This window comes from Maniola jurtina, chromosome 10, assembly GCF_905333055.1.
Source record: "Maniola jurtina chromosome 10, ilManJurt1.1, whole genome shotgun sequence".
Taxonomy (NCBI): Eukaryota; Metazoa; Arthropoda; class Insecta; order Lepidoptera; family Nymphalidae; genus Maniola; species Maniola jurtina.
In genome coordinates this window covers 8,172,950-8,199,556 of record NC_060038.1, presented here as the reverse complement: position 1 = coordinate 8,199,556, position 26,607 = coordinate 8,172,950, and the positions used below count along the sequence as shown (strand labels likewise).

The 26,607-nt window shown below is 35.9% G+C and overlaps 1 protein-coding gene across 1 annotated transcript; it reads right to left on the bottom strand.

Annotated features, from left to right (window-relative positions):
• Positions 1–4,312: 4,312 nt before the first annotated feature.
• LOC123869159 lies at positions 4,313–26,607 on the bottom strand. The gene is made up of 4 exons (XM_045911929.1): positions 26,598–26,607; positions 22,520–22,524; positions 5,646–6,693; positions 4,313–4,969 (listed from the first exon to the last, which is right to left on the bottom strand). The coding sequence occupies exons 3-4, from the start codon at positions 6,523–6,525 to the stop codon at positions 4,956–4,958; spliced, it is 894 nt and encodes a 297-aa protein (XP_045767885.1). The 5' UTR covers positions 6,526–6,693; positions 22,520–22,524; positions 26,598–26,607; the 3' UTR covers positions 4,313–4,955.

Genomic DNA, 26,607 nt, shown 5'->3' with positions numbered 1-26,607 from the left:
ATTTATAATATTAATAAAACTAATTAATGATTAATAAAAACTATAAAGTACTAGTTGATTGCCCCCGTCTTCGCATACCCGTGCGTGTCACCGGGGCGGTGCGGGCTTACGTACCTACCTGTTCCATAGACAAAATAATAATATGTGTTATATTACAATACATATTAAAAATGGAACTATAGAGTAATATATCCCGAACGAATCCCATTATTTTGGAGTATCAGTTATAATTAGTTATAGTTAGCCAGGTTACATTCAAGTCCGTTCAGTAGTTTCAGCGTGAAGCGCGTACAGACAGACATACAAAGGTAAGTCGTATTACCTATTCCATGTATTAATTCGCCTTACTCACTGCCTTGAACGGCAAGCTGGAAGAAATCTCTGTTTAGAGATAAGCATTTCCAATGTAAGTTAATTTATTATAACTTAGTAACTACAATTTTGGTACATGAAAAATAAAAATAAATAAATAAATAAGCCTGCAGATGTTGAAAAATAAAAAGTGAATAGCTATTCATCTGGCATAAGCCTGATGCAAGCAGATACCGAAATCAACTTTTGAAAATTCTCTTTTCGTGTGTTGCTTGATTAAAATCCCTTTTTATATGTTTTTTTTTCTAAAGTATACTCGAAATATTTCTTTCATTTCAGTCTTTATTTTCATTTTAATACTTATTTTTTGGTACTAAGTAATTAATACAAATACCACGGGTTTTGTTGGCACTTTTCTTTATTTACACTGTTTAAATTATTTTTGGTAAGCACCAATTAATTGCTTTAATTATTTCATCCGATACAGTAATCGTTTTTCATTCATTATATAAATACAATCATTACTGCAGTTAATGCAGTTGTAGAAAAGGCATCATTTTAATTGAATGCTATTGCAGGTTCCACACGATATTTCCAATGCTATTTGTGTTTTGTAGATGTATTTTGTGCTAGGTAGCCTAAATTTCACTTAGGTGTCCTTAACGTTTCTCTTAAATTCTTAAATAAATTATAAGTAGTTTTTTCGTCGGCGCGGATACACTTTACGTTATACTTTAATATAGCTTTGATCTTGCGGAATAAAATGTATCCTATGCCCGTCTCTGGGATGCAAGTTATCTTTGTACCAACATTCATCAATAAATTCAATGTTCAAGCAGTGAAAAGGTAACAGATGCGCAGGGAATCCCGGACACATTCTCCTATCTTTTCGTTTGCTTTAGAAAAACATCGTGACGAAACCCTTTCATTCTGAAACTTCTCTCTTTCTGAAGAAAAAATCTCATTCTGAAAGGAGAGCCGTGTTTAGCAGTGGGCTAGCGAAGGGTTGCTGGCATGATGATGATGTTGAGGAGCAGACAGACATACATTTATTTGCATTGATAATATAAGTGTGGATACGAATTTAAGTTCCGCAATTTGATACAGTTAAAAAAAATCCGTCGAATTGAGAACCTCCTCCTTTTTGAGGTCGGTTAAAAATATGAAATTACAACGTTTACTCATTAAAATGTTAAAATTAGTAAGTTTTTCAAGATCCTGGATTTACGTTTCAAGTGACACAGCATCTGTTGCTGATTCTCCTCGCTCATCTGAACAGCCGTAATGGAATTAACGAGCTGATTATGAACAAAATAGGACGTCTTCATTTCCAGCTGGCTGTTGTTTCTCAATTTGCCAAATTATGTCTCTCTTACTATATTAAACTTTCTTCTTCTTTGTTAAGTGGTTTTTTGTTGTACCCGAACACCACAATTTACTTTGGCAATGTCACGTACGATTAACTTGAAAAAAACATACGAAGGAAGTTTTCAGTCTTAAATTTTTAAGTGTGATCTGGACTTTTTATGGATTTGTGGTAAAAAAGAAAATTAATATTTTCTTTAAATGTAGGCTAATGCCTACATTTGCGAAATTATTTGATTTTGACTATGTATTAGTTCATACAAATAGCATGATAATAGAAGAGAGATAGCGCTTTTCAAATCTAACCTATAACAGCTGTCGTAGATTACTTGTCGCTTTGGATATGTACTTATGTTACGTATCTACATCTTTTTTACATAGGTTGGTGGGTAATTAATTAAGCATTGATGTACGGTACGGTATGTACTCAGAATTTGAGTAGCGATTCCGCAAAACTATTGCATCAAAAACCTGTTGCACTTATAACCTTTTTCTATAAACACGCCACACCTAACGCATGTGCATAACCATGCCACGCGAATATGATCATTAAGGTGCTAAACGACTTACGACCTTTGATTGTACCTACCATAAATTCAAATTGCGGTTTTTGTTTGTTACTTCTGTACGTCCCAAGTTCTCTCGTTCTCTCAAATACTACCTTAACTTAATATTTAAAAAATTAAATCTAGATACATGGATGGGCAAAAGCTAATTAAACTGTCTTACCATTGAGGTAATCTCACAACTATTTGGAAACAACTTTTACTCCGTAATTCGCGTTAATCCATAGTTAGCGTCGGGATAGGCAGCTTCTGTAGGTTGACGTTTTGACTCGAAGTCCATTGTATGCCGGACGAGGGTCCGTGATTTATAGCCAACATCGACAACAAACCAAAGGATGCGGTCTGTTTGTCCAGCGGTACCCATGTTAAACGCTAATCATAGTACCTACTTTTTTGGGTTCCGTACATCAAAATGAAAACAGGAACCCTTTCTTGTCTGTCTGTCTGTCTGTCGTGTCTGTCAAGAAAACCTAAAGGGTACTTCCCGTTGACCTAGAATCATGAAATTAGGCAGGTAGGTTGTCTTATAGAACAAGTAATGGAAAAAATCCATAAACCGTGAATAATTTGTGGTTACAGCATTTAAAAAAATTAAAATATTTTCACGAAAAAAATTATTTACTAAATCACATTTAGATGGCGCAGACCGTCATAAACTTGCTGAGTTCTACATAAAGATGTTAAGTTTATCTTGTCCGACGGTACGGAATCCTACGTGTGCGAGTCCGACTCGCACTTAACCGGTTTTTTAATTATAGTTGAACGTTTGACGATAAAATAAAATTCGTGAAACAATAGTTTTTATGATATCTAATTATAGGTACAGTTACATTTTAGGTTCAGTGATGGGTATCAAGTTTTATTGCAGAGACGAAGGATTCATAAAGCGCACTTTGGTACTTACTTTAGTCGTGAACGGCACTACCTTGCACCTACTACGCTTTACGTTAGTCTTTTCAACGTTCAACGGTTAATGAAAATTTCAATTTCCTTCGGCCATTTATGGATAAATAAATCAGTCAAGACCTAACATAATACCAGAACATAATACCTGTTTGGTAGGAAGAAAATAAAGCGGTTCTGTAACCTGAATTATTGCATTTGCGAGAGATTGTATAATATTGTAATGTTGTGATTTATTTTCATTTTTGCTGAAATCATAATATTTTACAGGATCTAACTGTACCGTATACCGTACTATACCGTACCTACAAATTAATAAGGAATGAAATATTGTTCGCTAGGCAATTTTTTTTTTTTTTTTTTGGTTATTAAATAGCAATTAACAAAATACATAATTGAATAACCATACTTATCAAAATGTAGCAAAATAAGTTTTATACTTTCAATGTTTTGGTAAAAATTTGTATGTTCGACTATAGTCTGAGTAGGTACGAGTGATGTAGTCAACGCTGATGTAGGTACCACATCAGCGTTGAAAGTGAGGTTGAACCTGTAGATACAACAAATTGTACGTGCTTTCCATGAAGTTTAGAACGAATCATTTGTCTTTGAGTGCTTTTGCAAACAAAGAGTTATCCGTGCATAAGCGTGCAATTTTCCGTTTATGCAGCGATCGATTGAAAGCGCAGATTTTAAAGTAAACTAACCATTGCGCTCGCATCAACGCAAACATGCCTCTGGATATACCTACATAATATTGTTTTGGATTTTATAGGTGGATTTTTCAAACACATCAAAAAAATTCCCTATAGTCCAATCAGTGTGGAATAAATAAGATTCCACATAAATGGTGCGGTAAAGAATAGTTTTTGAAAGAATAATTTCGTTTGAATATCTTACGATCCTAATGAAAAAAACGCATTTTAGTAAAAGTTGTAATTACCTCTTATTTTAGTAGAACAAAAAAATATTAAATATGGCGTATGGTTTCAGTTCTCTTACCTTAATAATATTTATAGCAATTAATATTATAATTTATAAGTTATGAAAACCACGAAAGTTATCGTGAAACGTGAATATAGTAACGAATAAATCATGAGAGCTGCAAACTGAAGAAACAATTAAGAAAAGCTCTCCTGATACCTACGGCATGAAAACATGTAGGTACTTGTTATTTCTAGGCTTTTTGGGAGGCGTTGAATAGAAACACAGTTATACCGTTACAAGCTGTATTCCCACTGACTCACGCATCGCGCGGGTGCAACCGCGTCAACAAGTTTTTTCTATCTACCTACATATAACATCCCTCCAACACTATTTTAACAATTAAAAACTTATCAACTAAAAGACATGCTTAATTAAAAATATTTCTTATAATCTATGTGTTTACGAGGCCTTAGAGTTCGGACTGTTCGACTGTCCGTATTCGGTATAGCCTGGGCTGAAGGAGCCGGAGGACATGATGGCCTAGGAACGGGCTCCGTAGCCTGGTCAGATCGATTCGCCGATGCAACGCCGCCGGGGCAATCTGTGCGGACCTCAATGTCTACCGAGCCTGTACTGGCGACCTTATCGTGTCGTACGGCTTCTTCGTGTCCACCCATCACACTTTCCCCCTCAAATTTGCAAATTTGATTCTTGTGTCTTTTAATTTTAACGTTATTTTCCTTGAGACTTATTAAATATAACGATCGCCCAATTTTTTTCAAAATAGTTCCTTTAGTCCAAGCATTTTGTTGTTTATTGTATGTTTTCACTAGAACCAGTTCACCTTCTTTAAAGTCAATGTTTCTTTTTCCGTGATAGTTTTTAATCTGTGAACACTGATTTCTTTTTTTTTTTTTTTTTTTTTTTTTTTTTTTTTTTTTTTTTTTTTTTTTTTTTTTTTTTTTACCGTTACAATAGGGCTGGCATACTCGGAAAACTGTACCGGCTCAATAACCCCTAAACACGTTAATCTGTTCAATTCTGCTTCTAGTTTATTACGCAGGGCGAAAGGCACCGACCGGGCTTTAAAAAAAATAGGTTTAGAATCCGGTTTTAAATTCAATGTCACTTCAATGTCTTTGCAACACCCTAATGAATTGGAAAAAAGCTTTGGAAATTTATTAATTAGCGTTTCAACAAAGTTTTCTTTCGCTGTGCAAACATTTACTGAGCATATTTCTAGATTGAATTTATTTATAAAATCACGGCCTAGCAGAGGTGGCCCGCCTCCTTTTACTACATAAACATCTATTATATCCATTTTATTTCTGTATTCAAACCTTAAAGGTAACATCCCTATTGTCCGAATATTGCTGCCATTGTAACTTTGTAATATTCTGTTGGTTTCTAATAGCTTATGCTTAGAAAAATACTTATAATATGTAGAATCTGAAATAGCCGTCACAGCTGATCCTGTATCTAATTCGAAACACAAGGACACACTATCCACCACAATCGTCTCACGCATCGGCTCTCCATGATAGCTACGAATATTAAATATGAGTCGCTTACCATCATCGTCATCACCCTGGGCATCCGAATGAAACTGTAGGAAATGCTGGCTGTCCCGTCCTTTCACGGCGCCACAGGCGCGCTGAATGTGACCTTTGACACCGCATACCCTACACGTAAATGACCTATATCTACAGATTTGGCTTCCGTGACCGAACGAGTTACAGACGACACACTTTTTTTTATTAACTGGCACTGAACGAGACGCACTTTCTTTCTCCGCACTATACGCTTGTCTTCCTTGCGACGACCTTGGTTGCCTGGACGTTACTTTGTGTACCTCGACGAAAGGTGATAAGGACAGATCTTGAGATGGCTGCACCGTCATGGCTGCTTGTCGTGCTCCCTCGTTAGCACAATGTACACTTTCCGCCCATTGCAGCGCTTTCTCCATCGTTAGCCCCTCGAGGGACTTCTCGAAAAGTCGCTCACGAACTTTGCCACTCCCCATGCCCAGGACGAATCTGTCGCGCAGCATTTCGTTTAGTACAGCGGCCGGAAAACTGCAGTCCTTCGCTAAACCCCGCACTCGGGCGGCCCACGCACTCAAGGACTCACTGTTGCCTTGGCAAGCACTGTGAAATTTATACCTCTCAGCAAACCCACATTTCTTTGCTTTAAAGTGGCCGTCCAGCAAGGATACCACTTGCGCGTACGACAGGGACGAAACGTCATTAGGGAGTGCTAAATCCCTAATGAGTTTGTATGTGGTTTCGGCACAACTGCTCAACAAAATTGCCCTCCGCTTTGCGCCCGTCTTGTCCGCGTCATCGTCGATTTCATTCGCAAGAAACCATTGTTCTATGCGTCCTTTGTACAACTCCCATTCTTGTGTTTCGTGGTTGAACACTGTTAATAAGCCCACTGATATTTTATCCATGATCACACGCGTTAAGGTTACTCGTCGCCACTGTTATTTCTAGGCTTTTTGGGAGGCGTTGAATAGAAACACAGTTATACCGTTACAAGCTGTATTCCCACTGACTCACGCATCGCGCGGGTGCAACCGCGTCAACAAGTTTTTTCTATCTACCTACATATAACAGTACTTATAGCAATCATAAATAACCTTCTGTTTAATTATTGTTTATCAGCATAGGCACCTGTAGCCTGTAGCCTACATACCCTGTATACCTAATATCATGTTCTGTTGTGAGTTGTCTTAACAAATACAATTTAAGTGGATATTAAATTAAATAATTTAATCACGAGTCTCCATAAGATTTCTGTGAGTTAGTAAATACAGTAAAATTAATAAATTTTTTCAGCGTTACAAGTGCAGGATAATTATCTACTTTTCTCTACTAAATAGCTGTTTTTCTCCCCGTATTATTCTAAGTTTTTTTCAATTCGTGAGGACTTTGTGTTAATTATACTAACCCCCTGTGACCCGTGCGATCTAGAAGACAAAAGATGAAAGATAACAGAACAGAAGATAAAGACAAAAGATCAGTTATTATGAACTCAATAAAAGGTCAGACAAAAGTTAAAGATTTGCACAATCACACAATACAAAGTCAACCAGCTACGTTGAAACTTGAAAGCGCTAAACTCAAAGAGCTTAACGCAATTCATCCGAGTTTTCAGCAATTGATAGAATGTCGCTCAGAAACTTATATTATTTACACTAATCCCACCCGGTACAAAACCAAGAGCCAGCTTAGCAGTTAAAATATTTGATTGTCATTAAAGTAAAGATAAAGGAAATATTTAATTGGAAACATAATATGGTACAGACTTAATATATTGTACTTGGATTAAGGCATATTTTAGACTGATATGCAAAATATTAACTAAGCATAAGTGGTCCGTAGCTCTACCGCTTTATCCCACTAGCTACTGTCTCTACCGGTATACCACTATGTACTCGTGGTCCCACCCATTTTATTAGTTCTGCTTTTCTATGTTTTCCAATTCCAACTCGGCGGGTATCTTTTCTCGAAGAGACTCTACCCTAAGTCATTTCAATTAAAGAACTTTATGTTACTCATGTGGGCGTTGCCTCATACTCCTTAGTGGCAAAAAAAGGTTTGATTAAATGGACATCGAAGTGCTGACTTCGTAACATGTCAGCAAAATTGCGATAACGGCAACTTTTGATTACCATGGTGATAAGTTCGCGTTGCGTAATAATTCCAGAGTACCCCTAGGTTAACTTTGTACAATTATGTATTTTATTTACAATCATTTACTTATTACTTAGAATATTACAAATGCGATAGTAGGTATGTCTCTTTGTCTGTTGTCTACATTTTCACGGCCCATCCGTTTAACAGCTTTAATATACGTATGTGCAGGCATTTAATATGTGTACAGATATGTATTTAATTAGGTAAGTACATCTAAAGATAGGAAAAGCATAGATAGTTTTAGGAAACCTTAAAAGTCGTATAGGTCTATTGAATTTATTATTTCTGACGCTCTAATACTTCTTGATTTATTACGGTAAATTATGCAATCAAAAAATGTAATCAATTGCATTATAATCAAAAAATAAAAAGTAAACACAAGAGATCCCTTGATCTATTTAGATTGTAGAAGCGTAACAACTTACAAAATAACACATAAACAACAAATTCAATGGTATTTTTCCATAGTGGTGTAAAACAGTGAAATAGTAAATTAATGCCGACATAATATATTATTGAGAACGACTTAACTTCATGGCAAATGTAGAAAACAACTTGTTATGAATATAACTTTGACGACAAAACATTGATAACTTTTGACCATTTATAAATATAACTACTTATGTAACATGTATTTAAAAAAACAAAACAAACAACTAAAATCTAAACCTTTGAAGTAAATAATAATTAATTCCAAATTCCTCCTAATGCAAATGTATAATTAATTAAAAACGCATTTTCGTTTTTTCTAAATTCTTTGTCTGGAAAAAAGTTTTAAGTACATAGTTCTATTATTTTCTATTCCCACTAATAAGACATCATTAATTTCAACTTTCACTCATTTGAATCAATTAATTTTACAAAAATTGGCAAAAAAGGAGCTCAGAAAAAATATTGCGCCTTAAATAGTAAATTACAGGAATTTTTCATTATTGCTGTGCACCACTTTTTAGGGCGTTAAATGCTGTTAACCATTTTGTTTATGTAATTCTAATTTTGTCATCTGTTACGTGATAACAATATGGTTTATGGGTCCCAAGGTGCTAGAATGACGACCTTGCACCGGAAAGCGCTACGTTGGAACACCCCTCATTAGGTGGGCAGACTACATCAATGGAGTCGCAGGGAGCCGCTGGATTTAAGGTCATTGCATACGTAACGTGTTTTTTCTCGTACCGGACGAGACGGGAGGATTTCTTGAACTACTATTGGACAACTGGAAAGTATTGTCCCGTCCGTTTTCTAGTTATCCAATAATAATTCAAGAAACCCTCCCGTCCCGTCCGGGACGAGAAAAAACAAGTTAAGTAGGTACGTATGCAATGACCTTTACACGGTGCAAGACCGTGGCATGGGGTAATCCCTACAAGAGACTTATGACCAGAAGTGGACATCTATCGGTTGATAATGATGGTAATGATGACTCAAAATAAGTATTTTTTTAAATGTAAATAAATGGATAACATTTTTGTTTTGGGGTGGGCACTAGTCAGTGTCAAAAATGTAGTTAATTAACCTCTCAATCGGTTACTTGTAATTACGTAAAAAGCCGCTTGGAGAGATAATGAAACTAATTTATATGTGTTAACAAATTACATTTTTATAATCTAATCATTACGGGTACGGGTCAATACAGACTGGTCAAATCAAAATAACAAGTAATTATCGCAAACAAACAGATAACCTTACGGTTCGTCCAAAAAATCCGTAATCCAAAATATTGTAATTTAAATTTTCACTCATCACGATAAAATTTTCGTCCAATATTTTTTTACAGTGTAACCTAGTTGTTAAGTTTCCGCCTCCTATTCGGAGAATCGGGGGTTCGATGCCAGGCACGCACCTCTTTTCGGAGCTATTTGTGTTTTAAGCAATTATTTACTCGTATCACTTGCTGTATGTAACAGTGAAAGAAAATATCGTGAGGAAACCTGCATGTCTGAGAGTTCTCTGTAATGTTACCAAAGGTGTGTGAAGTCTGCTAATCCACACAGCGTGATGGACTATGGCTTAAACCTTTCTCATTCAGCGAGGAGACCTGTGCTCAATATTTCGCCGGCGATGGGTCGATCACGATGATGATGATGATGAGTGTTTTAAATAAAACTACGCTTGGAACGTGAAAGGAAAAGAAAATATCAGAAAACTCCCTTTCCCATTAAAAAATGAAAGTATTCGAACACGATAGCAGTTCGGATAGGTATCAGCAGATGAATAAATTATAATACACTTAGTCGCTTGCGTTTCGACCCATTTCTCTTCTTATTCGGCAACCATTTGCAGATCCCCAAACGCTGCCATTACTCAGCAATAAATTGGCATTTGCGCCGTCATACATAAATTACATGAAAGCGCACCGAAAACCAAGTTTCTTCGCAGTCACTTTTTGCGCATTAGGTAGTAAGCGTTATACTTTGTTCTCGAATTTAGTGCGACCTTAATGGTTATTTCATTGAATGATCTATTGAGTTTCCAACTTCTAATGCTAGCATCCAAATTCCAATTCGTAGGCACAAAAAGTATTTGTACTAAGAATTAACTTCTTCAATTCTTTTAAGAAACAAAGACAAATGAAGTAGGTCCCTACCTAAATTCTTTTCAATTTAATTTCTTTTTGTATAATAATAAATGTACAATTCAAAAAGACTTATACCAAAAAGTGTGAGCCTATACCTACTATTAGCTACACCATTTACAATATAAAATAATACATACTACAATGTTACCACTGGAAATATTTAGTTCGCAAAGAAGCGCACTCTGAACCATACGCCTGCGGCTCTTATCAGGTAATTTTCAAAACAGCCACGTCGCTTCTAATAAAGGCACGTTCTTGTATGAATCGCTCGTGGCTTCACTACTAATGAAACTCATAAGCATTGCCCTAATACCAGACTATTAACACTCCACAATTACCTTTCGAAGGGTACGAAAGCCTCCCCCTTTGTGAGGCAGCGCCCTACCTACCAAAATACCATCAAATTTAGCACACAAATTAACTGAAACGTTACCTCGCCTGCTAAACGAAACAAAAGCTCTTTTCAGGAACTTTCGAAAAGCGTAGACTTTTCTTGTTAGTAAAGGCAGAAATATAACACTGGGTTTGGTTTAACTAACTTTTAAAAATACGTTACTTAATATTATAAATGAGAAAATGTGTCAGTTAGTCAGTCTATCTGCTAGCGTTTCACGGCCAATCCGTCAAACCGATTTTGACGTACAGAGATAGTTTGCACCCCGGGGGCGGCCATAGGCTACTTTCATCTCAGAAAATCGAAGAGTTTCGAAGAGATTATAAAGGTAAGATTATGTACGCGTAAGACATCAGGGGCAACATATTGTTATTAAATAAAACAAAACTAATTATTATGTAGTTATTTTGTTCTGCTCAACTAACGTACTTAATATGGTTGCAATTTCAATAAAATCTTAAAACATACTATAACCAATATAAATTACTATTAGCATATTTCTGTCTAGCTTTTGTGGAGAGAAAGAGAGAGGGAGCGCAACCACTTATACAAATCCCAGTGCGACGTCTTGGAGGCTCCAAGTTTGCTTAATACTTTAAACTGGTAATGAAGGTATTAACGCGCGCTGAATGCATAAGGAATGAGCTGCCGCCACAAGAATCTATATAATTAGCCTGTTTAATACAGATAATGTATTAATAATCATCTTTGTAAAAATATGAGTTCACTAGATAATGCCCGCGACTTCTTTCCTCATGGATTTAGGTTTTTCAAAAATCCCGTACGAGCTCTTTGATTCCCTGGGATAAAATGTAGCCTAAATGTGTTAATTCAGGCTAGGTATAAGAACAGGTAATAGATATAATGAGCTATCTTCATTCAAACTTTTAGGCAAATCGGTTTAGTCACCAATGGCATTCTTTACCATTTGGCATGAAGGAGTAACAAAATATTCTTTTCACATTTATAGTATTAGTAGAAACTAAAGATAGAGAATTTGAGAAAGAGATAAAAACTGTGGTGGCCAAGTAAGTAATTTACAGTGCATAGAACTGTAAATTAAACCATCTGAAACATACATCTGCCTTTATTTTGTTATAATTAAAGTGATTTTTATTAAATAGCCTTGGGAGGATTGCAGCATAGTTTTCAGAACCCCTATAGTACCAAATACATACGAGTACGTTTACGTCAGTTTATTCCGACCTTATAGAGGATCCTTTTATTTCAGGTGGCGAAGTCACACCTACCTTATGCTATCTTTTATACAAATTACGAGGTTTTATTTGGGGATATACCGGCTCTTTCACCTTGATTGTTTCAAGTAATTCGACAGTTTTTGTCTTGGAATCTTAAAACAAAAATATAACTGGGCTATGAAGCGAAAACATTTTTGGCAACGTTATTTTCGGTCTCTATGAAACCTAAAACATAGTTTTTTGCCTTCAATGAATAATTTATGTGAGGCTGCAGCCAATTAACCGAATTAAATTATTAAACAAGATAAGTAAAATTGCAGGAATTTCCCAAAACTAATTCTAAAGTAGGGATTTACCTCTAGGTTGACTGCTTGCCTACGTTTAATCTTCATTGTAATGGCTTCCTTATTGTTAGGAGGTTAAGATGCGCATACAAGAAACTTTTCCTGTGCATAGCTGCTGCATGTTAACCTTATCAAGTCCTCCTTACGGTTATTATAAATAAATAAACACCTGCGCTTACCATGGCTGCTGAAGTGTCGATCCTGCATCAGAAAACGTAGCGTTAGGGGCTTAGAGATTTCTAAGCTCAGGAAATCGATGTCCAGCAGTAGACGACTATATGTATACATCGATCTATTCAAACGATGCTGACGAGATAAATAATAATAATATGCAGGTTGATATTGATTTGACATGCTGAAATTGAGAGGAGTATATATTTTAGACACAATAGCTTAACGGTGATGAGTTTTTAGCAATGAGTGATATTATAATAATAGGTATCTATCTACAAAAAAGAAAAGTTCAAAAATGAAGCGAATTATATTCTCCATGGGATCTGTACAAGGATCAGGCAATGACACAAGATCCCCGTTAGTCGTGCGTTAATAGGATCAAACCCGGCTTATTCGGGATATGTCCACGCGATTTCAGCTAACTTATCAAATTCGCAAATCGGCTTTCGCTTCGTTAATAACCAATATTGTTCTGGCCTGTGTCTAATAGTATCTAAATAATTTCAAATTAAAACTTTTAAGTATCAATATATAGATAACACTTATGTATACTTATTATAGTTATCCAGGCTATTATTCAAATGACTGAAATAAATACATATTAAAACTATTTGACTTCCGCGACTTCGTCGGTGTGAATTTAGGTTTTTAAAAATCCCAAGGGAGCTCTTCTATTTTTCGAGGTAAAACGTACCATGTCCCCTGGGCACAAGCTATATCTGTACCTAATTTTGTCAAAATCGATAAAGCGGATGCCGTGAAAAGCTAACAGACAGACAGACCTACATAATTTCGTATTTATAATTAAGTATTGAGTAGTATGGATTGAGGAATCGGCTCGAACCCACGTCTCTCTCTCTAAATTTTCCTCTCAACTGATCTTTGACTTTGACAGAATTTTCACAGGATGAGTAAATCTCTAGTCCCATGGCAAAACTGTTATTCCACGCTGTTTTTAAGTTGCGAGCAATTACTAGTGAATAAAATACACGTTTTATAAAAGGTATACACAAACAACTCAAACGTGTGGATAATGAATATTATCATGGGTCATTCGACAAGGCATTGTTAATTCAGTGTCTTTATAACGGAATTAGTTCCTCGTTTCAATGTTATTCAACTTAGTCGGGATTATCCCGAGCCGATACGTAATTTAGTGGAAAAGGTTGCGACCCTGCTAGTTTGTATTACCCCGGCAGTGATATAGGGTATTAAGTTCCCGTCCCTGCCTCCCTAACGCGTAAACAAGACAGAACCTTTCGTATCACCCTTACAGGGTTAATAATTTAAGAGACTAAAGCGGGAGAGACTTTCTGTTCTAAATAGTAGGACTAAATAGGTATTGTTCTAGCGGTTCTACCATTGTTTCGTTTGTTTCGAAAGTATCTATTTAGATAACTGTAATCTCATCTGTAATCATTGTGCACATTACCAAAGTTTACCAACTGTAACGAAAACTTAAAACTGCTTTAAAATAAAATAAACTTCTACGAACTCGGAAAGCGCTTCTTTTATGTTCTTATGCTTCTTCTATGCGATTATTATATTAATATCAACATTATGTCGCTTATAATGTACATTTATAGTAACCTACTCCGCGTATAGATTTACATTCTACAAAGTACAAATTATTTTTTATTTACGTTCCACTGCACTGATACCTACTGGCGAAATTATTGCGAAACATCATACCTATCGCGGTACCAAGAGCTACAGACAAACAATAACTCAAAATTTAAAAACCCCCGACACAAAAACCTTTATAAGAAGAAAGGAGCTGATAACTTTCAAACGGCTGAACCGATTTTCTTTGATTATAGCTAAGAACACTCTCGAACAAGCCACGATCGAGCCTCAGCTCGATCTTCGTTTAGGAGCTACGATGCCACAGACAGATAACAGATACACACGTCACACTTATAACACCCCTCTTTTTGGGTCGGGGGTTAACAAAAACTCGTATACATGTACGCGCTTTTAGTACGACGTCCTGCCGTGCAGTTTCCGTGATACTTTATGATTGCTTCCTACTTTTGTTTTATGTATTAAAAATGCGTGCTAAGACACGTTTCATTATTAATAAGCCTTCTTATTCCCAATGGAGAATTGTGTAAATTATATGCCATCGAGAGTCGAGACGTAATGGTTAGGCACAAGGCGTGACACGGGACCCGAGTTAAAAATTTATTGAATTGATAGAATCTCAGCATGAGCTCGAAAGAGCACTTTTGTGTATTTTTTTTTAATAAAAGCTTCCCCTAAAAGAGAAAAAGAGCCAAGGGAGGCTGCGCTCTCTTTTCCGCCTGCCATATGTCATATAAAACAAGGTTTATAATTCAAATATAAACAACTTTATAATTCTTAATTAGGTTTTAACCTTATTGAAAAAGAAAAGTTTTGTTATAATATACTATTCCAAAAATAAACAATTTTTCCAAATCAGCAGCTCAATCAAATTGATTGCTTGATTGATTGATGTCAGCTGAACTGTCTTCTAGAAATTGAACTAGTAAGTACCTACTATTTTTAGTAAATGCGGCTGTGCGGGTGTGCGGAGCGTCCCTACCCCGATTGCCATTTCAACCTGTCGCGTACTATATCTACCTATTGCATTATGAATATGCTATCATAGCCATAGAGGTAGGTATAGATTCATCGATATAGGAAAGGTGAGATTATTACGACCCATTCGTAAAGGGGACGCGGACGCGTTGCCTTTCATTCATTATTTATAAGACCGATAGAATCTCAAAATCACCTTCTACTATGAAGAAGTGGATACTTATAGTTTTTTAGTCCCCAAATATAGTTCGAGTCTCGTGTACGAACAAGGGCTGTTGCCCACGGCGACTTTTTGTATCGATACAGCTGTGCGTATCTTGAACGCACAGTAATCGCGTTTGCATATTATTTTGTAGTTGTATCGCGACCTTTTATCGCGCTGCAAAAAGTCGCTATGGGCGATAGCTCTAAAACAAATATAACAAAAGCAACCCGTCAAGATGCCGACTTTATGTAGGTATACCTAGGTTACTTGTCAAAACAGCATTGCCTTCAAAACCTTGAATTACACGTACATAAAGTAATAATTTTATTTGCTAGTATTAATTGTGTTTGTAAGAAGAAATCATATTAATTCGCATTTTGGAAAGTAGGTACCAAAATTTTATTAATTGATATGGGAAGCGTCTAAGTCTAGTTAAGTTTCATGTCTAATTTACTAAAAGTTATTAGTACGGATATAGTACAATAATAAATAGAACAGAAAATATATCTAGCAACATCTAATATGAAGATAACAATAAAGAAATTAAATTCATGACGAATGAGATTCCGTGATTTCCCCCTGTACTGGTGTGAGCAGAATTTGCCCTCTGGGCGGCCGTTATACAGAAGTGCCTCTTACGTGTTACAACTTTCTGAATTATTTATCAAACTATCCACCTTATTGGATTGAAATATAGTGGCCCTTCGCGTTACCCCAAAACAATCACATTACGGCGACACTGGACACTTCTCGCAATAAAGGAACTCTAGAATCGCCTATTCATGCCCAGTCATCGTACAAAAATGTCAATTCAGAATTATGTTGGATGTGGATGTTACTTTATTTTTGCTATCTCAGAATCTTTGATAAAATAGAACAAAAATAAAATTGGATGATTTTTCAATCGCTGAATAATTTTATCTGCGGAATAAAGTCTTTTGCCAGTTTTTGTAGGTATGAATGCAGTAGGTACATATTTGTCAGAATGTTTATTAGTCTATTAAAAAATAAGCCCTTAATTGACCGTTATTTTACTAACACATTAAAGTGGCGTACACATAGTATGAACCCAGGGTATGCATTAGTGTGTTGGCTAAAGTAAGTACTTATTTACTGACATCATGATGGAAAATGTGCATTGAGCTACGTATTATTATTTCAACTTGGGTAGTGAGTGTTTTTATGCCTCTATGATTTGCACGCCATCGAGGATATACCTAATAATATAGAAAAAAGTATACCTACCTTTATGTTTATCCAATATAAAGCGTAATAAATTAGAAAAGTATTCCCTATCTTCAATGTTTGTAAAAGAGCAAATGTGTTTCATCTCAATGATTTTTTCGCTTAACGATCTCTCAGCCATCTTTCATTTTCTTGCTTTGGGAAATACTTTCTCCTGATTTTTTAAAACATTTATTTTTATTAATCTCAAATACACTGCTCGTCTTCTTATTCTGAGAGGAGACCTGCATTTAGTAGTGGGCTAGCGATGGGTTGGTAAAGTTACCTAAGTAATACTTTTTAAATATTGTAATTTGTAAATATTATGAATATGTTACGGCTGGATTCACATGATTATTCAGTGTATGTCCAACTAGTTTAAACGTCCGAGATCCTTTTTCAAAGGGCCTCTACTTGCGCGCACTCAGAATAGTTGAAACGCTAAAAAATATAACAATTTCGCTCTAAAAACTTTACCGAGCACCATCTTCAATCAAAAACATCAGTTTAAAATGTAATAAATAGTCCCTTTTCAGTAAGTTCTCGTCATAACTTCATAATATTCCCAAGACGCCACGGAGACCTTCCAAATGAGTCCATTATTTCATTCCGTGAAGCGGAGTGGCAGTAAAATAGGGCAAGGGCGAACAAACGTACTACTGAAAATGAAGACGCCGTTTGTTCATAACCAGCTCGTTAATTCCATTATTCAGTCAGTGGCGAGAGGCGAATCGGCAACAGATGTGCCACTTGACCCGTGAATCCAGTACTCGAAAAAGGTTCTCGAATTTCAACGTTTTAATGATATAGTCTTTTGTCTTATTTGCTGCATGTGAGTGTTCTTGATATTATGTAAAGGAAGAATCATAAGATCATTGGCAATAATTAAATGTAGCTCGAGATACGAGTCTGATATTTGTCAAGCCACTTAGAGCACCATTATAATCTGAAAGCAGGTCTCCTGTCAGAATGGGTCTGCTCAGAGCATAAGAAGAGTTTAGCCATAGTTTACCACGGTGACCAAGTGCGGATTAGCAGACGGCACATAATATGTACCTTTGAGAACATTATGGAGAACTCTCAGTTATGCAGGTTTCCTCAGGATGTTTTTTTGCTTCACCTTTAAAGCAAGTGATACTTAATTGCTTGAAACGGACATAATTCCGAAATTTTAGAGGTGCGTGCCAGGGATCAAGCCCGGATCCCCTCATCTACCCCCGTTTACCACCAAGCTATCACCATAATAACAGTAAGTAAGGTAAAGAGGTCGTATTTTTACCACCCAAACGATACCTTCGTCTTTAAAATGAAATATTAATATTCAGATAGGTAGTTTATTATTACACCTAAAAGGATGGTATAATTATATGAAATTTAAAACGCATATTAATTTTTAACAAGCTTAATTACACATTTTAAAATGTTATTGTTGGCGCAGTGAATTAAAAATGCGGTGGGGTCTTCCGTGCAAATCCCTCCATTTCGCATGCCAGACATGCAATGCAGGCAAGTAAACGCAGTCAGAATTTGTTATGGAGCGTATTAATAGTGCAGTCTACGAGACATAGTGAGCTGTCATGTTAAGCATGGACCTGACTTTGTAGACCTCGAGGAATAGGCATTCATCTTCTGATTCAGCATCTTCGAACCTCTGTTCACGTTTTGCTCAAGATAATACTTACCTAGTTTTATTTTTTTAAGTGAACATCCTTATATCTACACGTAAATACTTTGAAAAGTTCTTCGTTCTTGTTTAATTAATTTATCATTAGTAAAAAAATTATAAAAAGAAAATGTGTAATATTAAACGGTATCGTAACTTTTTATGACTTGAAAAGAGCAATTGAGACACCAGCCATTATTGTAAGCAAATACCAACCAACCAATCTAGCAAAATACTAACCAATTGTTAAGTATTATTGTTTTAATTAAAAAAATGAAATAGGTATACTTATATAAAAAATAGAGCTATATCTACAATTTCTAAAGTAGGTACTTGTTTGTGCTTATCAAAAATATGACACGTGAAAAAGAAAAGATTTGGATAATTTTAGTAAGTACATACCTACCAGTTTTTTTTTATCATTCCCTAATATCCACTTAAAAATTTAGGACATTTTAAACAAGTTTTCGGTAAGGAGATCTGTTGTCCCTTGCTACATAAATCCTTTGAGATGAGGGTTCTTGAACACAATATCTGGATGAGCCAATTAATTTCGATCTTGGGGTCTGCCCTTAATCTGATGGTCACTCATACCCCAAACTTATAATTGAATTTCGGTTTAGACTTTACAATATTCAGCCAATGGGCCTTTGATATTGCAATATCACGCCATCTTGTGACGTAAAACTTATAAACTTATAACTTACTACAAAATAGGTATTTAGATATTGTATCTATACTACAACCCCCCCCCCCCCCTCTCTATTAGCCACCCTGCTAATTAGGAACTTCTACCATAAAATTGCCTTGCTATTAGCTGTATCCGAAGGGCGTCAACGGGACCTTATTACTAAGTCTTTGCTGTCCGCCCGTCTGTCCGTCTGTCTGACAGCGGGTTGTAGTAAAAATTACAATGTGTTATTTATTGTACGAACCCTTCGCATTTAAACCCAACTCGCACTTGACCGATTTGTTTAATGACTGAACAGCCACAAATTACCGAATAAAAAGGTCACACAGCATTTCAGAAATATTCGTCCTTGTAAGATTTAGTGAGAAGTGACCATGCTTTTGAAGTGATTTTACATAATAATATACTTAAGTAGGTATTTTGCATCGCATAATTTTGGGTAGGTAGGACAATATTGATGATTTACGATCCGTGTCAAATTAGACTTCATAGTAATATAATCTGTGAACGGATCACGTTTACCGTTTATGTGAAATCGATTCGAACGTTTTATTTGGCATTCCGACGGATTTAATGGCCGAGGTGACGACTGGTCGAAGGCAATAAACGGGAATAACTATTTCTACACATTGACCGATCAAATAAATCTTTAACTGCCGTGACGGATTTTTCTATACATACGATACCTACCTACTATTGTTTATTACCAAAAATTTAATTTTGTAAATGATACTGATGTATTAGAAGAAGAAAGTTGTAGGTACTTAGGAAAATCCGAAAATGGACCGCGATAGCCAACGTAGCACAACTTTTCTGTTTGCCAACCATCAATTAAACAGTTAAGATCAAGAAAAGAAGAAAAAATAACAATAGTGGGTAGTTTATAAAATTGGATTGGATTTTTCGTTGAAGGCAGTTTTGGTTTCTGTGTTTCATGTGTGTTACCTATTGTTTGGCTTTAATACTGTGTGTCTCAAAAATAAAACTAAAATAAAATTTAAAAAAATTTGAACATACACAGTTTCCAAAACGCAGCTGTTAAATAAATACCTACTTAATTAGTTTTGTTTGATCTTGGAACCAGTCAGTAATTCAAACAAAATTAGGTAGGCTGTAATGGCTGTAACTATAATAATTATTATGACGATTGGCGTTTCTGCAAGTCAAGCAAAGATTTTTTAGTTACCCGTCAATGACCAGATAATTTGAAACAGTTAAAAAAAAGAAAATTTGAGTTTATGTGGACATTTAAACAACAAATTGGTAACCAAAACCACACTGGCACATGGCAAAAGTTTTCGGTTCGGCTCACCACTTTTCCGCCAGAGTCAGCCGCAACATTTATTATTTTTGATGCATTCCTTTTGCAACTTGAGTACCTACGGATATTTTTTATGCACTCTAAAGCAGCCACCCTAGGGTGTAGTCATATTTGGAAACGTGTGTTTGTCTTTCCACCCCGAACTCAAAAATAACATTATACAAATTGCGTTGACAGGGATAGAGGGATACGCGTCAAGTATAAGGGGTGGTTTTGTAGCACATTTTTTGTAGTATTTCACATTATTTAAGATCATATAATTATAAGTAAATATAGGTAGATATTGGAGCAGTGCTGAGAAAAGTTGATCTCCGAACATGGGCGAATACGGAGCTTTACACATAATACCAAATGCATCCTAAGTATTTGTTGAATTTCAAATAAGCTTTACACAAAGTATATACCAAATGCATCCTATTTGTTGAATTTCAAATAATATTATGATTTAGTTTTGTTCTCAGAATTGTTGGTTGATCAGATACTCTGGTTTAGAGCTTTGTCAATCGTCTCGGGAATTTATACAGATTCCGGTCACTACACAGTAAACATAAAATATCATAACACTAGAGAATTTATATTAAGTAGAATTTAATTTAAATATGGTTCATTTGAGTATTCCATAGAAGTATTCAGTGAAGCTCATAGAATCCGCATGCGTAAAATAAGTTCCTCATCCAATTTATCATTATTACATTTTATTATCTACACTTATGATGAAAATATGATCAGGCGCCCGCCAATATAATTATTTGACTCTACGGAAAACTTTCCTTAATACTGTAAACAAATAAGTGTTTAAATAATACATTTATGTAAAATATAGCGACGTAGTTCTCGTGCTCGTTCTATATGTAATTATGTCTCAGTTTGAGTGCTTGCTCGTAGAATGTGGTTTGCGGTTTGCTGAGAATGGTGGAACAGGTGAATGTATTTGTCAAGCACGGGTATTAGTAGTTCCTACATTTCAAACTGAAAATAGCCTAATAACAGTTTACTAATATATTTTATAATTTATACTAATATATAAGCTGTGATAGCCTAATGGTTAAAATATTCGCTAACTAATCAGAGTTCAGGGGTTCGATTCCGGACACGCACCTCTAACTTTTCTGAGTTATGAGCGTTTTATCACTTGCTTTAACGGTGAAGGAAAACATGATGAGGAAACCTGCACACCTAAGAGGTTCCCATAATGTTCTCAAAGGTATCTGAAGTCTGCCAATCGGCACTTGATCAGCGTGGTAGACCATGGCCAAGCTCCTTCTCATTCTGATAGGAGACCTGTGCCACGTGCTCTGCCTGACCTGAGCCGGTGGTAGGTTGATCCTGAATTATATTGATGGTTTCTTTTAACATTTTTTCTATTATATTATGAAATTTTAGCCCTCTTAACTACGAACCGAAGCTTTTAATAAGAAAATAGAGTTATCTTGTTATTTCAAATATAATATTATGAACTATTTGATGGATGACTTCTGGTCGGGAGTTTTCTTCGAAGTTTTACTTAGTGCTAACTAAGTTGGCAAACTTTTCTGCACTTAAACTTCCTAAGTGTTAATCGATCACCTCTGGTCAACGATCTCTAAGAACTAATTAAGTTGGCGCTGCAATAAAAACATGAGCATATAAATCTATATCTATATCTACTAATAAATAAAATTGAAGTGTCTGTAACTTCGAAACAACTACCTCATATTAAGCTCATAATAATGGTTATTTGAACTGTAAACTAACTGAATCACACGTTTTTAAAATTTTTGTCTCTTTGTCTGTGTCTGTTGGAACGGGCTAATCTTTGAAACGGCTGAACCTATTTTGACGAGACTTTCACAGAGAAGTAGAGGATTAACCAATTGTAACATGGGCTATTTTTAACCGACTTCCAAAAATGGAGGAGTTGTGTTTTTTTACTTATATACACCGATATCTCCGGGATTTCTGAACCTGACATTGTTCTGTAAAAAAATTGGATTCCAACTCGTCAATCCTGATGCTGCAGGGGGCCTGACCACCAAAGCTAACGAGATTTAGGAACTGTCAGTTATAAATTAATATTGGAGGTTTCTATACCAAGTAAAGACTTTGTCGTTGACGTTGTTTGATCACGAGATTTTTGAAAACATAAATCCACGCATCATCGTAGAAAATATACGAGTAGGTAGGTAAAGTAGTGGGTACGCCCCGGGGCTGCAATCTCTTGGGTTTTGCATGGAAATAATATTGCCTATGTTTACGCATCTTGCAATTTATAATATCGCGGATTGCTGTTCGCTGTCATGAATCGCAATAATGTAGCAGAGGCAGTGACTGTAGGTTGTAGGCACAAGCCATATGGGAGACATTTTGCACCCTTTATAAGCCAGTAAGCCGCGTTAAATCCGGAGCATTACAGCAGCTTAGTGGATGTATTTTATTACGTTATCTTCTATAGAATTTAAACTGTTTTTATGGTGATTGTCAGTCCTATTTCGTTTCACAGATAACTGAATACTATATGCTAAGGTCTAAAAAAACCAAGTTACTGATATTTATGATACTAAAATCCTAGAGCAACAAAATCCGGCTATAGGTTAGTAGGTAAATAAGTAAGTATATCTTAAAACTCCCCTCGCGCAGCGTTTGCATTTGTTCGGGCTAATCTCAGAAACGAACTACATACCTACTTTACGGATTTTCCTATGGTTTTCTTCAATAGAAACAGGGATTATTTTAAAAGCCTATAAAGTATACCTACGCACCTACTTTATGAACATTTTGAGAAAATAAGCTATAGAGGTAGAGCTAAAGAGGTATCTCTATGATGACAACCTATATACCTAGATAGCTACTAGGTATATCAGGGGGCACGGCAGTGCCCCCGCCAAGACGAGCCAAACGCGGCGGCCGGGGCGCTACGTACCTTTTTCTCGAAGTGTTTCGCCGTATTTTCGACCTGTCATAACTTCGGTCTGGATGACGCTAGAAAGCTGAAATTTTCAGTATAAGGTGTCCTCAGCAAATTTACCAAATATACCAAATATCAAATATCTAGCTTTTATGGTTACAGATTTATTGATACCTAAAATACGTCGATTTCGTCCCTCACTGATGATCATCAAAACCTCTAAGGTACTTCCCGAAGTCCTAGAAGACTGAAATTTGGTATGTAGACTAGAAATTACATACAAACTACAGGAAAATTAAGACTTTGGAAATTCCCCCCCTCTACGCCTCTTATGAGAAAAGCAAATCTGTAAATTCTGTCGCTAGAATGCTGATATTTTCAGGATAAGATGTCCTTGGCAGACTTATTAAACGCACTGAGTATCAATTGTCTAGCTTTTATAGTTTCAGATTTATTGACAGTCAAACTTCTAGTCTGTAATTCTAGGGCACTTCCCGAAGTCCTAGAAGACTGAAATTTGGTATGTAGACTAAAAATTGCATACAAACTACAGGAAAATTAAGACTTTGGAAATTCCCCCCCTCTACGACTCTTATGAGAAAAGCAAATCTGTAAATTCTGTCGCTAGAATGCTGATATTTTCAGGATAAGATGTCCTTGGCAGATTTATTAAACGCACTGAGTATCAATTGTCTAGCTTTTATAGTTTCAGATTTATTGACAGTCAAACTTCTAGTCTGTAATTCTAGGGTACTTCCCGAAGTCCTAGAAGACTGAAATTTGGTATGTAGACTAGAAATTGCATACAAACTACAGGAAAATTAAGACTTTGGAAATTCCCCCCCTCTACGCCTCTTATGAGAAAAGCAAAAAATTCTGTCGCTAGAATGCTGATATTTTCAGGATAAGATGTCCTTGGCAAATTTATTAAACGCACTGAGTATCAATTGTCTAGCTTTTATAGTTTCAGATTTATTGACAGTCAAACTTCTAGTCTGTAATTCTAGGGCACTTCCCGAAGTCCTAGAAGACTGAAATTTGGTATGTAGACTATAAATTGCATACAAACTACAGGAAAATCAAGACTTTGGAAATTTCCCCCCTCTACGCCTCGTATGAGAAAAGCAAATCTGTAAATTCTGTCGCTAGAATGCTGATATTTTCAGGATAAGATGTCCTTGGCAGACTTATTAAACGCATTGAGTATCAATTGTCTAGCTTTTATAGTTTCAGATTTATTGACAGTCAAAACTTCTAGTCTGTAATTCTAGGGTACCTACTTCCCGAAGTCCTAGAAGACTGAAATTTGGTATGTAGACTAGAAATTGCATACAAACTACAGGAAAATTAAGAAATTGGAAATTTCACCCCTCTACGCCTCTGTATGGGGGAAGCAAATCTGTAAATTCTATCGCTAGAATGCTCATATTTTCAGGATAAGATGTCCTTGGCAGATTTATTAAACGCACTGAGCATCAATTGTCTAGCTTTTATAGTTTCAGATTTATCGACATTCAAAACCTCTAGTCACAAACTCTAGGGTACTTTCTGAAGTTCTAGAAGACTGAAATTTGGCATTAAGTAGGAATTTCAACAATTATAAACAACAGATAAATTAAGAAATCGGGTCCCCCTTCATCCCCTCGTATATGAGATGCATATCTGTAAAATCTGTTGCTCGAATTCTAAAGTTTTCAGAATAAGATGTCCGTGGCAGATTTAACAAACGTACCAAGTATCTGTGTTTCCTGAAGTCCTAAAAGACTGAAGTTTGGTATATCTGCTTCAAAATTGAGTTGCAAGATTCCACCCGAACAAACATATTTACATACATTACAAGTTGAATAAAAGCTTTTAAAAAAAGAGGTAACGATAGAGAGTGGGCCATGAAAATGATGTACCTACAAAAAATAGATCCAAAAAAATCTAGGGCACCTGCCAAAAAGAAATGAAATCCCACCAAAAACATTTCATGTAAAAAGGTAGCCAAGACTCACAAGTTCATAATGTTTTCACTGTTAAAAAGTTATGAGATCTCTAGTAGAGCCAAGCCCCTAGCTGGGCTTAGATTTGTGCTGGCCATGGGACCTATCCCAAGTCCAAAGTAATATAGCTCTTAAATGTTCTTGACTGTATCACATTTATAACAATAAATAACAAATCACTCTACTTACAAGCTCTGATTCTACAAATCCTATATCTTGGTAAAAAAAGTATGGCTTGGCCGTTTACAGTTCGTGGATTTTTTATCTGAAATGACATCTAAGCCCGGAATTGCTTCTGCGACCATCACGAAGTACAATACAAATTAGTAATTGTCGAACAAACTATTCCTTATGGCCTTAAAATATGTTATGTCATGTAATAGTTTTACGAACATTAAACGGCCAAGCCGTCCTTTTTTTACCAAGATGTAGGGTTTGTAGAATCAGAGCTTGTAAGTAGAGTGATTTGTTATTTATTGTTATAAATGTGATACAGTCAAGAAGATTTAAGAGCTATATTACTTTGGACTTGGGATAGGTCCCATGGCCAGCACAAATCTAAGCTCAGCTAGGGGCTTGGCTCTACTAGAGATCTCATAACTTTTTAACAGTGAAAACATTATGAACTTGTGAGTCTTGGCTACCTTTTTACATGAAATGTTTTTGGTGGGATATTATGTACTTGTTACGTTCACATTATGTCATGAGTCATGACGTATAAAAATCATACTGGATGATTAGTAAGACGAGATACAAAACGCATGAAATAAGAAGAGATACCGCTCTACAAAATGTGAGCCAAGGGTCATAATTTTAACTCTTTCCTTTACGAGTACTTAGATATCATTGTGGATTAACGTACACTAATAAATTCATTCAAATTTAGAACGTTAAAATTTGTCCCCCATGCAGTGACCAACTTGGGTCGAGCCTAACCAACTAAGTATGCGCCACCATTCACAACTAAGAATCTACGAGAGCCTTAGTTTAATAAAGATACCTACCCGTATTTAATCGTTTAACCCTACCGGAGTTAGTGGCTCGCGTCAGAGGTGCTCGAACATAATTACGAGTTGAAGCTGCCAATGATTTCTCACTCCACTCCCACGATTAAACGATTCAATTTACGAAGTGCCAACCGTTAAATAAAGACTTTGAGGTCTATTTCCCACTGTATACGAATGAAATGGGGCAGAAAATGGAGCATAGTAGAATAATTTGGTATTTGTGAGCAATGTGCTTTCTATAATATAATTAAAAAAACGTAATGCCCGCTAGATTTCTAAGAGTAAGAGTTAATAGTATTGGCACTGTTATGGATACCTTAAACAGCAGTCTGCTGTCTGGTTTACCCAAAAAAAAATCAAAGAAAAATTATTGAAAATCTTTTTCGAGAAAAATACTCCATTTCGAATAATATTTGCGGTGACTGATTACCGCCTGTTATATTTATCTTGAAGATAGCGAAAGTCAAGAAGCAATTTATTCAGTAAAATGAAGTTTCAAATTTTAATAAAACGAGCCAGCACATTGCGAGATTCGTTTCTTTGAACTTTCGACCGATTGCAAATTGCTTTTCGAGTATTTCTACTTATCTACCTGTATCGAG